The 18,223-nt window shown below is 46.8% G+C and overlaps 1 protein-coding gene across 1 annotated transcript in view; it reads left to right on the forward strand.

The window, feature by feature from the left end:
* Positions 1–18,223, forward strand: part of CCDC63 (coiled-coil domain containing 63) — a 58,255-nt gene that overhangs the window by 38,278 nt on the left and 1,754 nt on the right. Inside the window, exons 7-10 of the mRNA XM_011937094.1 lie at positions 310–425; positions 5,256–5,333; positions 11,095–11,287; positions 16,818–17,021. Coding sequence (XP_011792484.1) covers positions 310–425; positions 5,256–5,333; positions 11,095–11,287; positions 16,818–17,021 — 591 coding nt within the window. The remainder of the gene's footprint in view (positions 1–309; positions 426–5,255; positions 5,334–11,094; positions 11,288–16,817; positions 17,022–18,223) is intronic.

Genomic DNA, 18,223 nt, shown 5'->3' on the forward strand with positions numbered 1-18,223 from the left:
AGCCTCCGGAGTAGCTGGGACTGCAGGCGAGCGCCCCCATGCCCAGCTAATTTTTGTATTTTTAGTAGAGACGGGGTTTCACCATGTTGGCCAGGATGGTCTCAATCTCTTGACCTCGTGATCCGCCCGCCTCGGCCTCCCGAAGTGCTGGGATTACAGGCGTGAGCCACCGTGCCCGGCCCCAGCCTTCTGTTTTAGTTTCGTTTGGTTTCCCACCTCCCCAAGTTGTTAAATTCTTAGTGGCAGTGATTTAAAAACCAGGATATTCCACATGAAACTCTGAATTTCTGGTTTCTCTTGGAAAATCAGATCTGACTCCTCCCGCCCACATTCCTGCGGGAATCCGAGTTCCTACAAACGGAGCCATTGGCTTCTTCCTAGCTCACAGAGACCAGCGGGGCCGAAGTGCTCCGGGGCCCGCAGAGGTTAGCGGGCCTTTGAGTTGCTGAGGTTCAGGCGCGTCACCACTTCCCTCTGGCGGCCATTTGCGGTATCGCAGGGAAGGTCTTTGCGGGCCCGCCTGGAAGTGGGCAAGACCCTGAATTCTTGGGTCCCAGTGGGACATTGAGGACAAGCCCTAGCAGAGTGGTGTGAGGACCCCGGCTGGATATCCTGACCGGATAGAAAATATTCCTGAGCCTACTTGGCCTTGATTTTCCCCACTCCTCATAAGGGGACCCTCTTCCTTAGGGTCATGACAAATGTGTCTAAGATGGGTAAGTGCTGCCCTCTCTGGGCCTCAGTTTCCCTTTTGGACCAGAACGATAGTTTCCAAGCTGTTTGTTAAGGTTACAGAACTGTGCCTTTTTGGGCTCAAATAGAGCTGCAAATGCCTGTTGAATAAGTCCAGAGAGCACTGATTTCCAATGGTAAGACTTAATTTTGCAATAAATGTTATAGGACAAAGGTATGCTCACTGTAGAAAATCTGGAAAGCAACTAAAGATGGAAGGAATTTTAAGTCACCCACTATCCCATTGCCTGAGACAATCACTGGTGACATTCTGAAATATTTCCTTCTAACTTCCAACTTTTTTTTTTTTTTTGGCCTGCCTGCCTGCCTGCCTTCCTTCCTTCCTTCTTTCCTTCCTTTTTCTTCCTCTTTATCTTTCTTTTTCTTTCTTCTTTTTTTGCAGGATCTCACACTGTCACCCAGGCTGGAGTACAGTGGCTTGATCTTGGCTCACTCCAGCCTCAATCTCCCTGGCTCAGGTGATCCTCCCATCTAAGCCTCCAGAGTGGCTGGGACTACAGGCGTACACCACCACACCCAGCTAATTTTTGTATTTTTTGTAGAGATGAGGTTTCAGTGTGTTGCCTAGGCTGGTGTCAATGGTTGTGCTTTTAAAATGTAAAACTTTATATAGTTATTACCATATAAAGTTGTGTAACTGATTGAAGCAAACGTCCTTTTGATTATTCGTTCATCCAGCAAGTATTTATTGAGCACGTACTGTGTTCCAGGCACCGCTCTAGACCCTGATAATGTGACATTGAACAGGATGACAAAAAGTTCAGCCCTCACAGAACTGCTGTTTTGGCAGGGAGAAACAGACAATAAGCAACAAGCCCAATACGCAAATTAAAGAGTAAGTTAGAAAGGGAGATGCAGTATGGGTAACAAGATGAAGTAGTGCAGCGTAAGACGGGTTTTGGAGCCAGTTGTGGGCTCCGGGCAGTTGGGAAGTTAAGATCTGCGTGAACTTACAGGTGAGGGATTGAGCTGTCCAGATCTCTGGGGAAGAATGCTCCAGGCAGAGGAAACAGCACACGCAAAGGCTCTGACGCAGCTTGTAAGCAGGCCAGGGTGTCTGGCACGCAGAGAGAGATATGGGAGGGAGAGGGGATGAATCTGGGAGGTGAGGGCTGCTGGGCACATTTCCGGAAGAGGTTTTGGCCATTTCTCTGAGAAGCAGGGGACATGGGAGATCTCCAAGCAGGGGAGTGGTGCCACCGACTCAGGTTATTGATGCAATTTGCAAACTACTTAAAAGTCTCAATGTGAATCCCATCACCTGGATATGGCATTGGTTCATCTTTTTGGTAGAGCTCCCCCACCCCACCCCTGCCCTGTAAAGATGGGAAGACTCGCTTCCTATTTTTTTTCCAAAATAATATTATTTTTCTGATTAGAATTTTTTTTCACAATTTGGAAAATACTAAAAAGTATAAATACAACCCCCAAATCAGGAATAATTCTATCACATGGACATAGCATTGTTTCATCTTTTTGGTAGAGTTCTTTCTTGCTTTTTTAAAAATTAAACATTTCCAGGACTTTAGGAGGCTGAGGCAGGCAGATCACTTGAGCACAGGAGTTTGAGACCAGCTTGGGCAACATGGCGAAACCCCATCTCTACAAAAAATGCAAAACACAAAAAGAAATGAGCTGGGTGTGATGGTATGTGCCTGTAGTCCCAGCTACTCAGGAGGCTGAAGTGGGAGGATTGCTTGAGCCTGGGAGGTCGAGACTGTAGTGAGCCAAGATTGCACCACTGCACTCCAGCCTGGGCAACAGAGCAAGACCCTGTCTCAAAAAAAAATTAATAAAAATTTAAAAATTAAAGGAGATGAGCCTTCTAATCTTTACAGGTGGGAAAAAAGCAAGAAAGAGCTCTTACCAAAAACATGAAGCAATGCTATGTTAGGAGATGGGATTCTTCCTGATTTGGGTTTGTATTTGTTCTTTGCAGAATTTTCCAAATTGTATAAATATATTATTATACACCTGTGGGAAAGTGTAGGCAATTCAGAAAAACAAAGAAAAATTAAAAGTCACCAAGATATCATTACCTGGAGATAATTAACATTTTGTCGACACTGCTTTACGAAGGCAGTCTGTGGTTACACATGTGCACACACACACACACACACACACACACCCATTTACAAGCCTATTTTTAGTACTAGATCATACTAGACAGTTCATGCTCTTTTGTAAACCTTCTGTTTCTCAACGATTAACCATAGATACCTCCCAACATCTTCTATTTTTTTTCTCCTTTTTTTTCTTTTTTATTTTGAGACAGGGTCTTGCTCTGTTGCCTGGCTGGAGTGCAGTGGTGGGATCTCGGCTCATTACAGCCTCCGCCTCCTGGGTTCAAGGGATTCTCCTACCTCAGCCTTCCGAGTATCTGGGGACTACAGGCGTGGACCACTACACCCGGCTAATTTTTGTATTTTTTTGTAGAGATGGGATATCACCGTATTTCCCAGGCAGGTCTCGAACTCCTGGGCTCAAGAGATCTGCCCGCCTTGGCCTCCCAAAGCACTGGGATAACAGGCGTGAGCCACCATGCCCAGTCCACTGTGTTTTTTAAAATGGCTTCTGGAGACCCTAGATGCTCTGTAGCACGGAATCAAAAGATGCTTCTTAAAAATGCACATTCCAGGCTGGGTGTGGTGGCTCGTGCCTGCAGTCCCAGCTACTCAGGAGGCTGAGATGGGAGGATCGCTTGAACCGGAGAGGCAGAGGTTGCAGTAAGCTGAGATCACACCACTGCACTCCAGCCTGGGCAAAAGAACGAGAGCTTGTCTCAAAACAAACAAACAAATAAACAAACCAAAAACCAGAAAAATGCACTCCTGGCCAGGCACAGTGGCTCACACCTGTAATCCCAGCACGTTGGGAGGCTGAGGCAGGAAGACTGCTTGAGCACAGGAGTTCAAGACCAACCTGGGTAACATAGTGAGACTCCATGTCTACAGAAAATTTTTTTAAAAATTAGGCATGTGCCTGTGGTCTCAACTGCTTGAGAGGCTGAGATGGGATGGGAGGATCGCAGTCAAGGCTTCGGTGAGCCGTGATCACGCCACAGTACTCCAGCCTGGGAGGCAGAGAGAGACCCTTTCTAAAAAAAAAAAAAGAAAAAGAAAAGCACATTCCCCAAAACCCCTCCCCTCCCATACCTACAGACCTAGCTTCTCTGTAGATGGGCCAGGAATCTGCATTTGAGCCATATTTTAACTTAAGACCCTCTCCCCTGTTTTATGAATGTGCCATCATTAACTGACCCCCTATCAGTAGACATGTGGATTGTCCCCACCTGGGGGCCACTATAAACAAGAATACAACAGACAGCCCTGAGGGTCCACCTTTGCCGACCTGTTCTGTTGTTTCCATGGGACAGACTCCTAGGCATGAGACTGCTCAGTCGAAAGGTGTGTGCCTTTTTCTATCAGGGCACATGGTTTAAGCCCAGTGGTTCTCAAAGCTGGTCCCTGGGACAGCAGTGGCAGCATCACCGGAGAACTTGTTAGAAATGCACATTCTTAGGCCCCACCCTGACCGACAGAATCAGAAGCCCTGGGCTTGGGACCTGGCATTCCGCATTTTCACAAGCCTCCAGGTGACTCTGGAGAGTCTGAGAGTATGCTCAGGTTTGAGAACTCCCACTCCACAGCCACGCTGTTCAACACCACAGCCACCAGCCACGTGTGGCTTTTTAAGTTATATTAACTGAAATTAAATAATATCTAAAAATTAGTTCATCAGAGGTTGGGCACGGTGGTTCATGCCTGTAATCCCAGCACTTTGGGAGGCTGAGGCAGGAGGATTTCTTGAGTGTAGGAGTTTGAGACCAGCCCAGGCAACATAGTGAGACCCCATCTCTACAAAAAGAAAAAAAGAAAAAAAAGAAAAATTAGTTCCTAGTGGCGCTAGTCGTATTTCACGTGCCAGCACCATGTGGCTAGTGACTACAGTATTAGGGTGGATAGGACATTACCATCAGAACAGAAAATTCTGTTGACTGCATTGTTCTAGAATATTCCAGAAGAGGCCGAGGTGGGTGGATCGCCTGAGGGCAGGAATTCAAGACCAGCCTGGCCAATATGGTGAAGCCCCGTCTCTAGTAAAAATACAAAAAGCTGGGCATGGTGGTGCGTGCCTGTAGTCCCAGCTACTTAGGAGGCTGGGGCAGGAGAATTGCTTGAACCTGGGAGATGGAGGAGGTTGCAGTGAGCCAAGATTGCACCATTGCACTCCAGCCTGGGCATCGCATCAAGACTTCATCTCAAAAAAGAGAAAGGCTGACTCACCCCTCCTACCCCCTTTCATGCTCTCACTCTCCTTTTACTTAAGAAACGTCAGAAGAAAAAAAAATAATCCCATGGGTATAAGAGGGGCCCAGGAGTTCGGGGCTCTTTGAAACGGATCATTGAAATCCTCATCGACTCTTTGAGGAGCACACTTATTTTTGGGAGCAGTGGGGAGGGACGAGCTCGCTTTTCCTCATGGTCTTGTTCTCTCCCAAGCAGGACGAGATCATTCTCTTGCGATCCCAGCAGCAATTGTCCCACGATGACAGTCGCTCTGCCTTGAGACAGCTGGAGGTGAGACCAGGATCGGGAGGGAGGGATGCGGGAGCTTTTGTTGTCTGTCTCTGTGTCCGACGGGAGCTTCTGTCTGTCTGTCCGTTGGGCATCGGTCAGCTGATTCTCAGGAGCAATAAGAGGTCTGCCCTGTGACTCGAGGCTGGCCTGGATCATATCCAGACGTGTCCTGATGTTTTGTCCCGGGCAGCCTCTGCTACAATGTCATTGTAGAATTCTGTCCCTTCATCCATTCTAAAGGCTCCCCCATTTCAGGGAGTCCAGCCCCGGCTCTTGGGCCTACAATTTCATCCCCGATGGGCTCCTTCCACATGGATCTCTGCCTCTTTCCTTCTTTCTTCCCCTTGTCCTGCCTGTGCCCTGTTCTCAATCAGTAATAGCAAATACACACATTTCTGGAGTAATTACCATGTGCGAGGCGCCGGGCTCAGAGCTTGGCCTGCACTTTCATTGAATTCTGATGGCAGGTGCTGTTGATCTCACCGTTTTACAGATGCAGAGGCTAAGGTTCACAGAAGTTAAGTCACTTGACCAACATCAAGGAGCTGGGATATTGTATAAGTTTTGAGTTTTATTCAGCTGCTAATAATAGGGACTCCAAATAATAGTGGCTTAAGCAGACACAAGTTTATTTGCTTTAAGAAGTAAGTCTGCCACCCTGGTGAAACCCTGTCTCTACTAATAATATAAAAATTAGCCGGATGGTAGTGGCACACACCTGTAATCCCAGCTACTCAGGAGTCTGAGTCAGGAGAATCGCTTAAGCCTGAGAGGTGGAGGTTGCAGTGAGCTGAGATCATGTCACTGCACTCCAGTCTGGGTGACAGAGTGAGACCCTGTTTCAAAAAAAAAAAAAAAAAAGTCTGGAAATAGGCACTTCAGGGCTGGTTTGGCACCTTTATGATGTCATCAGTGACCTGGGCTCCATCTGTCTTTCTGTTTTGCCACCCTTAGTGTGTAACTTACATACCAAAGGCACCTCATGGTTGCATCATAGCTTCCACAGATCCAGCCATCGCATATACATTCCAGATAGGAAGAAAGTGGAAGCTGCAAAAAAAAAAAAAAAAAAAAAAGTCCTCACTAGCAGAGTCAGCCAGCTTAAAAGTGCTTTCCCAGAAGTCTCAGTCAATGACTTTTGTATTTACACTTCATTGGCCACCCCTATTGCAAGAGAGGTTTGGAAATTAACTTTTAGTTGGTCACATTGCCACAAATACAATCAGAGTTTTGTTACTGAGGTATAAGGAGAGAGTGGATAGCATATGTCTGACAAAGACCTGAGAACTGCCCTCTGGAGTCATTTCTCTTCCCTTCTTTGCGGCTATTTTCTGCTTTTATTCTGTCTGACACGCACCTGGGAGACAAGGATGGCCACCAGGATGTTATTCTCCTCTGGGCCACTGGATGGCAGCAAAGCACATGCTGCCCATTGAGGTGCTCAGAGCGGCATCTCCCGGGTATCTGGGTATGGGGAATAACAGGGTTCCAGGCACGGTCCAGATCCACAGAGACCCTTCCCAAGCTGGGCAGATGCCTGGGGGCCCACGTCCTTCACTCGGAGCCACCCAGAATCCAGGCTCTTGTTGGGGTTGAGACTGGTGCCCCTTACATCTTGGGGTTTGGAAGAGGTTGATCAGGCAACCCCAAACATCTCACTGGCCTCTGCCTCAAGCCCCTCTGCTAGCTTTTTGTTGCTTTGGCTTTAGCAAGATTTTGAGGGTCTTCTTTTCAAATGCAGATACTCTAAGCAGGATAATTGGTCTTCCATATTTTTATTGTTTAGACGGAGTCTTACTCTGTTGCCCAGGTTGGAGTGCAGTGGCGTGATCTCGGCTCACTGCAACGTCCACCTCCCGGGTTCAAGCGATTCTCCTGCCTCAGCCCCCGAGTAGTTGGGATTATAGGCGCACACCACCATGCCGAGATAACTTTAATTTTTAATTTATTGTTTTATCTATCTATCTACCTACCTACCTACCTATCTATTTTGAGACGAGGTCTCACTCTGTCGCCCAGGCTGGAGTGCAGTGGCACGATCTTGGCTCACTGCAACCTCCACCTCCCAGGTTCATGCGATTCTCCTGCCTCAGCCTCCCGAGTAGCTGGGATTACAGGTACATGCTACCATACCCGGTTAATTTTTTGTATTTTTAGTAGAGATGGGTTTTTACCATGTTGGCGAGGCTAGTCTCCAGCTCCTGACCTTAGGTGATCCGCCCGCTTTGGCCTCCCAAAGTGCTGGGATTATAGGCGTGAGCCACTGTGCCCGGCCGGAATTAGTCTTGATAGCAACGGACTCACAGAAGTTTCCTGCCGCCTGCTAAAGATCACTTCCACCTGCTCTATTCTTGAAACCCTTTATTTCATCTTCTCCTTCCCCTTTGGGAGAAATGGTGGGCCCACATCCATCATGGGAGGGTTTTGCATAGTAATTAAGCAACCAAGCTCTGGGAACCTGGCTATGACTTGCAGAAAAGTCACTTCCTAGCTGTGTGACTGTGGGGTAGTGACTCAACCTCTCTGAGCCTCAGTTTCCTTATCTGTAAAATGGGGATAATAATCATACCTACTTCTTAGGGCTGTGAAGGTTGAATAACATCACACATGTGTACATTTGACACACTGCAATGCAGACAGTTGTACATTGTAGCTATTATTATTGTTGTTGTTATGTGAGCCAGAAAAACTGGTAAGTCACCCTTACTTTGTTACTAAATCATTGCCCAAGTAGAGTTGAGCTCAAGGTCAAGCCTTTGGATGAGCTTGGTACAGGGAAGCTACACATGAGTTCACTTTTCTTCTCTGACCTCAACATTCCTCATCTGAAAACTAGGCCGATTATGAGGCTGAGTTCAGATGATGTGTGTAAGGTACCTGGAATATTTTAGGAGCTAGACACATATTATCACCAGCACATCAAGCTTAACTTTGACTTTTAAAAAATGAATCCTGTGATTTTTAAAAAAATGTGATTTTTTAAATGCATTTTTATTATAATTTACTTGTTTTTTGAGACAGGGTCTTGGTCTGTCGCCCAGGCTGGGAGTGCAGTGGTGCGATCACAGCTCACTGCAGCCTCGACCTCCCAGGCCAAGTGACTTTCCCACCTCAGCCTCCCAGTGTGCTGGGATTACAGGCATAAGCCACCATGCCTGGCCTAATGCACCTTTAGAGAGGGCCACTCTTGTTGTCACATGGGAAATTTGAAGCCCTGGGAACTAAACATTCTAGTAGCCGGATGGAGGAAGCCATCTGATGTGCTGCCGAGTTCAATTCCTGGCTTCCTTCTCCTGACTGTGTGTCTCGGAGCCTCAGTTTTCTCACCTGCAAAATGGGGGTGTGAATAGGGCCAACCCTGTGGGATCATTATCCGGGATGGTGCGTGCAGAGTTCACCTGCGGGAATGGAGCCGGTTCATCCAGGATCCAGTTCACCTTTGCAAGCTGAGATCTCTGAGGGAGAGGCAGGAATCAGTGAAGGAAATACCCTAGAACAGTGATCCTCAGTTCAACTGCGCGTCACAATCACCTGGGAGGCTTTAATAAGAACTCCCAGATGCCCAGGCTGCACCTCAGGCCAATTAAGACGGAATTGCTGAGGGTGGGGTTGGGCAGCAAGCAGTTTTAAAGTTTCCAAGTGATACCAGTGTGAAGCCAAGGTTGAGATCCAACGGGCTGGCAGAGGTTCTCAGACTTTACTGTGCACCAGGATCACCGGGAGGCTTGCTAAAACCCGGGTGGCCTGGTCCACCCCCAGGGCCTTTGATTAAGACTGAGGTGGGGCCCAAGAATATGCATTTCTAATAAGTTCTCAGGTGAAGCTGATGCTGCTTGTCCTGGGACCACACTTAAAGAACCACTGGGCTAGGGCAATGTGTTTTAAACTGTGAATGGTAAAATCAGTTTATGGATGGTAACCAACATTTTTAAATAGTGAGATAGAACAGAAGAGAAAATATTAGAGCACATAATAAAAATATTGATTTGAGGCTGGGTGCGGGGGTTCACATCTGTTAATCCTAGAACTTTGGGAGGCTGAGGCAGGAGGATCATTTGAGCCCAGGAGTTTGAGACCAGCTTGGGAAGCATAGTGAGACCTTGTCTAATTTTATTAAAAAATAAAAATTAAAAAGAATATTGATTTGAACTGGCATGATGGCTCACACCTGTAATCCCAGCACTTTGGGAGACTAAGGTGGGAGGATTGCTTGAGCTCAGGAGTTCAAGACCAGTCTGGATCCCATCAAAATCCCATCTCTACAAAATAAAATGAAAAAAAAAAAAAACCCAAAAACTTAACTGGGTGTGGTGTTGCATGCTTGTAGTCCCATCTGCTCAAGAGGCTGAGGCAGGAGGATTGCCTGAGTCCAGGAGTTCAAGGCTGCAGTGAGCTGTGATCACACCACTGCACTCCAGCCTGGGTGACAGAGCAAAACCCCCAACTGTATTTTTTTAAAAAATTGATTTGTGAAACTTTTATATTCATTTGATTACATAATATGAATAAATCTACATACACAACATACATATGTATGTTTGTATGTGTTGGCTGCAATGTATTTCTTCCTGTGGATCACCTTTTTTTTTGAGATAGAGTCTCGTTCTGTTGCCCAAACTGGAGTGCAGTGGCATGATCTCGGCTCACTGAAACTTCCGCCTCCTGGATTCAAGCGATTCTCCTGCCTCCTCCCCAGTAGCTGGAATTACAGGCACATGCCACCATGCCCAGCTAATTTTTGTATTTTTAGTAGAGACAGGGTTTTGCTATGTTGGCCAGGATGGTCTTGAACTTCTGGCCTCAGGTGGACCACCATTTTTTAAAAAACGAGTGAACTGGCTGGGCAAGGAGGCTCATGCCTGTAATCCCAGCACACTGGGAGGCCAAAGTGGGAGGATTGCTGGAATCCAGGAGTTTGAGACTTTGAGACCAGCCTGGGCAACATGGCGAAACCCCATCTCTAAAAAAATACAAAAATTAACTGGGCATGGTGGCGTATGCCTGTAGTCCCAGCTACTCTGGAGGCTAAGGTGGAAAGATTGCTTGAGCCCAGGAAGCTGAGGCTGCAGTGAGCTGAGATTGGGGCACTGTACTCCAGCCTGGAGCCTAGGTGACAGAGCGACACCTTGTCTCAAAAAAAAAAAAGAGAGTCAACAGCTTTTAAAAAATATTGTAGGCTGGGCATGGTGGCTCATGCCTGTAATATCAGCACTTTGGGAGGCTAACATGGGCAGATCACTTGAGGTCAGCAATTTGAGACGAGCCTGTGTCTCTACTAAAAAAAAAAAAAAAAAAAAGTAAAAAACTTGGCGTGGTGGCACCTGCTTGTAATCCCAGCTACTTGGGAGGCTGAAGCATAAGAATTGCTTGAACCTGGGAGGCAGAGCTTGCAGTGAGCTGAGATCATGCCTCTGCACTCTGGCCTGGGTAAAAGAGTGAGACTCTGTCCCAAAAAATAAATAAATAAATTTCGTAATCCTGTAGACATGTAGACACACACACACACATAAGTGAAGCAAAACTTACATTGAACAATATTTACCCTTATGACCCTCAGTGTACACTAGTATTTTCTCTTCCTTTCTTTGCTATCCTATTTTATTTTGTTTCTTCAAAATTCAATGGAAACCCATTTAATTGAGCTCATGCGCCCTCAGAGGTTTGCAAACCTGCAGTTTGGAGACCCTGACCCCGGAGGGTCCCAAACACCCTGCCCACCGAAAGTCTTCCTGAGCAGGTGGGAATTGGGGTCTGCCACCAGGATAAACTGAGGAAGACCACGGAGGAGGCAGATATGTATGAGAGCAAGTACAGGGAGGTCAGCAAGACCTTGGATCTACTCAAGAACTCAGTGGAGAAACTGTTCAAGAAGATTAACTGTGATGCCACCAAGATCCTGGTGCAGTTAGGGGAGACGGGGAAAGTCACCGACATCAACCTTCCGCAGTATTTTGGTGAGTCAGGCTGGGGCCCGTTAGAGTCTTAGGAAACATTTCCAGAACTTTCTTGACTAGGCATGAGGACTTGCTCTTATGGAGTAGTGAGCTTGGTGGTGAAGTGTGTGGGCACTAAAGCCAGCCTTCCTGGGTTCGAGTCCTGGGTCTACGGTTACTAGCTCTGGGGCCTTGAACAGGTTCATTTTTGGCTTTGTTTCTTTTGAGACAGAGTCTTGCTCTGTTGCCCAGGCTGGAGTGCAGTGGCGCAATCAAGGCTCACTGCAGTCTCAACCTCTTGGGCTCAGGCAATCCTCCCACCTCAGCCTCCCAAGTAGCTGGGACTACAGGCATGTGCTGCCATGAGCGGCTAATTTTTTGTATTTTTTTGTAGAGACAGGATCTTGTCACATTGCCCAGGCTGGTCTCAAACTCCTTTGCTCAAGTGATCTGCCTTCCTTGGCCTCCCAAAGTGCTGGGATTACAAGTATAAGCCACTGTACCTGACCAGGGCAGGTTTCTGAATCGCACTGTGCTTCAGATTTTTGATCTACAAAAATGGGTCTCTTTTAATGCCTTCAGTTTAAAAAAAAAAAATGGGTGTGAACCCAGTATCTACCTCATAAGACTGTTGGGAGGCTTAATTAAATGTATAGTTATTTGAGAAAAATGATATTATCACCTCAATAAATGCAGAAGAAGTATTTGATAAAATTCAACATCCATTCATGATCTTAAAAAAGAAAACTCTCAGCCAGGCGCAGTGGCTCAAGCCTGTAATCCCAGCACTTTGGGAGGCCAAGGTGGGAGGATCACGAGGTCAGGAGATCGAGTCCATCCTGGCTAACATGGTGAAACCCTGTCTCTACTAAAACTACAAAAATTAGCCAGGTGTGGTGGTGCACACTGTAGTCCCAGATACTCGGGAGACTGAGGCAGGAGGATTGTTCAAACCCGAGAGGTGGAGGTTGTAGTCAGTCAAAATTGTGCCACTACACTCCAGCCTGGGCAACAGAGCAAGACTCTGTCTCAAGCAAACCAAAAAAAAAAAAAAAAGAAAACACCCAAAACTACAGCGAACCTCATCCTTCATGGTGGGAGTGGGAAGTGGAATGTTTTTCTCCTAAGATCAGGAACAAGGAAGGGATGTCTGTGTGCTGTCACCATGCCTATTCAGTGCTGTACTGGAGGCCCTAGCCAATGCAATAAAGCACGAAAAAGAAATAAAAGGCACACAGATTAGAAAGGAAGAAATAAAGTGCTCAGAGTAGTGCCTGGCGTGTAGCAAATCTATTAACAATCACATACATTTCTAGGCATTGACCCTAAGCTCAGAGTGGACAGGGAGGGACATACCTGCACAGATCCCGACAATTTGGAATGAATGGCTTCCACTGCTCCTTGAATTAAACCTCAGATTCTTTTTTTTTTGAGGTGGGGTCTCACTGTGTTGCCCAGGCTGGAATGCAGTGGCATGATCTCAGCTCACTGCAGCTTCTTACTCCCTGGTTCAAGTGATTCTCCTGCCTCAGCCTCCCGAATAGCTGGGATTACAGGCATGTACCGCCATGCCCAGCTAATTTTTGTATTTTTAGTAGAGATGGGGTTTCACCATGTTGGCCAGGATGGTCCATGATCTCTTGACCTCATGATCCACCTGCCTTGGCCTCCTAAAGTGCTGGGATTACAGGCGTGAGCCACCGTGCCCAGCCAAACATCAGATTCTTAATACACTCTATGTTTGGGAGGTTCCCCAAACCCATTCTATCCTCCTGGCCACATTCAGTGATTTGCTAGAGGACTCCCAGGACTCAGTATATAGTCACACATATGGCTATGATTTATTACAGTAAAAGGGTACAGAACAAAATTAGCAAAGCGACATGTTAGTGTGAACCATGTGATAAACCATATTGTGCAAATTAGGCAGGGTGAGACACTCTTTTAAAAAATTTTTTAAAAAATTTGTGGGTACATAGTGGGTGTGTATTTTGTGGGGTACATGAGATGTTGTGATACAGGCATGCAGTGCACAACAATCAAATCATGGAAAACGGGACATCCATCCCCTCAAGCATTTATCTTTTGTGTTACAAACAATTCAATTATACTCTTTTAGTTATTTTAAAATGTACAGTTAAATTATTTTGACTATAATCACCCTGTTGTGGTATCAAATACTAGATGTTACTCATTCTTTTATCTATTTATTTATTTTTATTTTTTATTTTTTTGTAGAGATGGGGTCTCGCCATGTTGCCCAGGATGGGCTCGAACCCCTGTACTCAAGTCATCCCCCTGCCTTGGCCTCCCAAAGTACTGGGATTACAGGCATGAGCCATCGTGCCCAGTCTTATTCATTCTTTCTGGTTTTTGTATTCATTAACCATCCCCACCTCCCTCCCACCTGCCACTGCCCTTCCCAGCCTCCGATAACCATCCTTCCACTCTCTATCTCCATGTGTTCATTGTTTTGAGTTTTTCATCTTGCAAATAAGTGAGAGCATGCGAAGTTTGTCTTTCTGTGCCTGGCTTATTTCACTTAACATAATGACCTCCAGTTCCATCCATGTTGTTGCAAATGACAGGATCTCATTCTTTTTTGGTGGCTGAATAGTACTCCATCGTGGATATGTACCACATTTTCTTTCTTTCTTTCTTTCTTTCTTTCTTTTTTCCTTTTTTTCTTTCTCTCTCCTTCCTTCCTTCCTTCCTTCCTTCCTTCCTTCCTTCCTTCCTTCCTTCCTTCCTTCCTTCCTTCCTTCCTTCCTTCTTTCTCTCTTTCTTTTTTCGGAATTTTGCTCTTGTCACCTAGGCTGGAGTGCAATGGCGTGATCTCGGCTCACTGCAACCTCTGCCTCCTGAGTTCAAGTTATTCTCCTGTCTCAGCTTCCTTAGTAGCTGGGATTACAGGTGCCTGCCACCACGCCCAGCTAATTTTTGTATGTTTAATAGAGATGGGGATTCACCACGTTGGCCAGGCTGGTCTCGAACTCCTGACCTCAGGTGATCCACCTGCTTTGGCTTCCCAAAGTGTTGGGATTACAGGCGTGAGCCACCATGCCCGGCCATCACATTTTCTTTATCCATTCAGGTGAGCCACTCTTATCAGTTAATGGTGTTGGGAACCTTGCTGAAATCCAGGTTCCCGGATGCCAGCCCAAGCCTGACCTGGTCAACAAGGCTTTCAGAGGAGAAAGCCTGACCCTGCTGTGTTGACTTTTTTCTGTACACAGCCTATCAGGTTCTTCCTAGCCTGGCCTTGCTTACATTTCTCATCTCCTCTTGTCCTGCTCTGTCCCTGGCTCACCACCTGCAGGCACACCATCCTCCCCTCAATCCTTCCAGTCTCCCCCACTGCTGCCTCTGCATCTTGTTCCCACCTCGGGGCCTTTGCACAGGCTGTTCCTGGAAGACCTGTCCCATGCCCAGTTCCTTCACGTTCTCAGATCTCAGTTTCATTGTCCTCCCTGCACTGAAGCTGCTCTGTCCCCACCCATCTGAAGCTGCCCGTGCCCCTCCTGCCACCACTATTGTTCCCTCTCATAGCAGTCCTAGTATTTAGCATTCACCCAATTTGTCTCTATGGACAGGTCGCTTTCAATGTCTGGATATATGTGGTTCCTGAGATATGATAGCAAATTTTGGATGCCAATATTTTTTATTTATTTATTTATTTATTATTTTTTGAGTGTGACTCTGTTGCCCAGGTGGAAGTTCAATGGCACAATCTTGGCTCACTGCAACTTCTTCCTCCCAGGTTCAAGTGATTCCTGTGGCTCAGCCTCCCAAGTAGCTGGGATTACAGGTGCCTGACACTACACCTGGCTAATTTTTTTTTTTTTTTTTTTGAGACGGAGTCTCGCTTTGTCACCCAGGCCGGAGTGTAGTGGCACTATCTCGGCTCACTGCAACCTCTACCTCCCAGGTTCAAGTGATTCTCCTGTCTCAGCCTCCCATGTGGCTGGGACTACAGGCCTGCGCAACCACATCCAGCTAGTTTTTGTATTTTCAGTAGAGATGTGGTTTCACCATGTTGGCCATGCTGGTCTCAAACTCCTGACCTCAAGTGATCTACCCGCCTTGGCCTCCCAAAGTGCTGGGATTACAAGTGTGAGCCACCGTGCCTGGCCTAATTTTTGTTTTTCAGTAGAGACAGGGTTTCACCATGTTGGCCAGGCTGGTCCTGAACTCCTGACCTCAAGTGATCCACCTGCCTCAGCTTCCCAAAGTGCTGGGATTACAGGCGTGAGCCATTGTGCCTGGCCTGGATGGTAATATTTTTGATCCCTGATTTTCAGATAGAATAGCAGCAGTCTGGACAGTGTGAGGTTTATTCAAAAAACATACCCAAATCCAGTAGTTATTGAATCAGATAATGAACCTCTGGATGGCGAGGGCTCCCTGTAGTGACCTGTTCAATTGTTGAACTTGGCTTTCTCTCTATGCCTCCATACACACTGAAGCTCTGGTAGGGCAAGGACTGTATTTTTGTTGTTAGTGTTGTCATTATTTTGTTTTTCCTCCATCGCATCCTTAGCATCTAGCACGGTGCATAGTGTGGTAGGCATTGAGTAATCATTTGCAAATGAATGAATGAATGAATGTCTTGTGACTGCATGGGGCTATGGAGCTACAGTGCAAGGAGATATCCCCTGAATGAGGCACGTTAGGGAAGCATTCCTGCAGGTGGCGAGGCCTGACCTGCGTTTTAAAACACCTCTAGGGGGTTATTCAGGGAAGTATGTAGGGAAAGGCATTCTGGCAGAAGGAACAGCATAAGTAAAGGCCTGGAGACTTGAAACAGACAGCACTGGGGCAAGTCAGGAGTTTAAGGTGGGGCTCCCAATTTTTAGTGTAACCTGGTGTTTCTCAACCTTCTTTTTGTTATCATCCTGCTAAGGAGCCCCTCTAGACATATTTTCCTAATTGCCCTCCTTGTGAATGTAATATTTTAATATCATTGAGATACTGTATGTCAGCTCATGTCCTGTGTGTATCTGTGTTATACACATTAAGAAGTCAGAGGCCAGGCACGATGGCTCACGCTTGTAATCCCAGCACTTTGGGAGGCCGATACGGAAGGATCACTTGAGACTAGGAGTTCAAGACCAGCCAGACACAGTGTCTACAAAAAATACAAAAATTAGCTTGGCATGGTGTCACGTGTCTTTGGTTGCAGCTACTCGGGAGGCTGAAGCAGGAGAATCACTTGAACCTGGGAGTTTGAGATCACAGTGAGCCAAGATCATGCCACTGCACTCCAGCCTGGGCAACAGAGCCAGACCTTGTCTACAAAAACAAAAACAAAAACAAGTCAATTATTTTTCTCTCAAGAACCAAATTTCAGCCTCTAAGGGTGAGGAGTGATGTTGTCCTGTTGAGAATGCACGGTGACACCCAGGAGAAAGCCTTGTCCTTGTCAGAGGTCAGATCCCGCACCTCCTGTACTTCCTGCTCCTCCCCACCCTCTGCAGTGGGGGCGCCACCCCCAGCACCGCCAGGCCCAGGTCTCTCAGCAGCCATCTTGGTCCTACTTTTTGTTCTCCAGCCATCATTGAAAAGAAGACCAATGACCTGCTGCTGTTGGAGACCTATAGGCGCATCCTGGATGTGGAAGGGGCAGAGGCTGAGATCCCACCGCCCTTCGTCAACCCTTTCTGGGGTGGCTCTGCCCTCCTCAAGCCCCCAGAACCCATCAAAGTCATCCCCCCAGTGCTGGGGGCTGACCCCTTCGGCGACAGGTTGGATGATGGTGAGTTCTCTCTCTCAATCTGCGCAGGTTGCTGGGAAACCTGTGCCTTCAGGTCTGGGGAGGCCTTGTCCAGGCGCCCGAGAGGGTCTGCAGTGTTGAACCTCGTTTTCCCCTCTTTATGAGCCCTTGTGGCCTGCCAGTTCCCTTGGGTGCCATCTTGGCTGTGGTCACTTGGTATCATTTGCTTGCGGACTTTTCTCTCTATGATGCTAGGGTGACACAGATCCTGAAGTTCAGTTATTTTGGATATTTTTAAAAGTCAAAACTACCTTTTGATCATTTAAAATGAACCTTAAAATATCAAAAGTTTACAAATTGGCAAGTTATGGGTAGACATAGTTCCCAGACTCTGTGTCTCACGCTCACCCTGTCTATGCTCCTGAGTCTCACTCGCCTATGACCTCCCTTTCCCTGACCCATTGTGCCTCTAGGACCCATCCTTGGCCCCTCCCCATTTTTGTCCCCTAACCCCACGGTTGAAGCAGCTTCAACCTGGTCCATGCCAGAAGCGAAATGGTCAACCGTGGTTCTTCCAATACTGGCCCATTGATCTTCTTCTTTTCCAAGGTGGAAACTCACTTATCCCCCTCATGTGGGGAGCCAGGCCTTCCCTCTGAAGGTGGGAATCAAGTTGGCCTCACCTGCTTTTTGGAGAGCAGTTTGGCCACATATATGGGAACCGATTCTTCCAGAAGGACTTATTCAAGGGTTGAAGGTGAAAGGCGGAGGAGTGGAGGCTGTTCACTGCAGCTCCAAACTGGAAGCAAGTGCAATGCCCACCCCTTAGAGGTTGGTTAAATAAGGTCCAGCTCATCCACCCATGCAGTGGAATTCTAAGCAGCCCCAAAAATGAGGCATGGGGCCAATATGAAGAGACTAGGAAGACGCCCTTGATATTAAGATAAAAAGGGAAAACAGTCAGTTGCACGACAATTGTCTGGGCATCCTGAGAAGTACTGTATTGTATAATCCCATCTTTCGAAAAACGTTCTCTACATATGCGTGCAATACACAGGCATACACATGGGTGTGTACACACACCCATGTGTATGTATATGTGCATGTGTGTATATATGTGTATAGATGTGTGTATGTGTGTGTACATATGTGTGTGTATATGTGTATATATAGATGTGTGTGTATATGTATGTGTGTGTATGTGTATATATAGATGTGTGTGTATATATGTGCGTGTGTGTATA

This window comes from Colobus angolensis, unplaced genomic scaffold, assembly GCF_000951035.1.
Source record: "Colobus angolensis palliatus isolate OR3802 unplaced genomic scaffold, Cang.pa_1.0 Scaffold10, whole genome shotgun sequence".
NCBI classification, from domain to species: Eukaryota; Metazoa; Chordata; class Mammalia; order Primates; family Cercopithecidae; genus Colobus; species Colobus angolensis.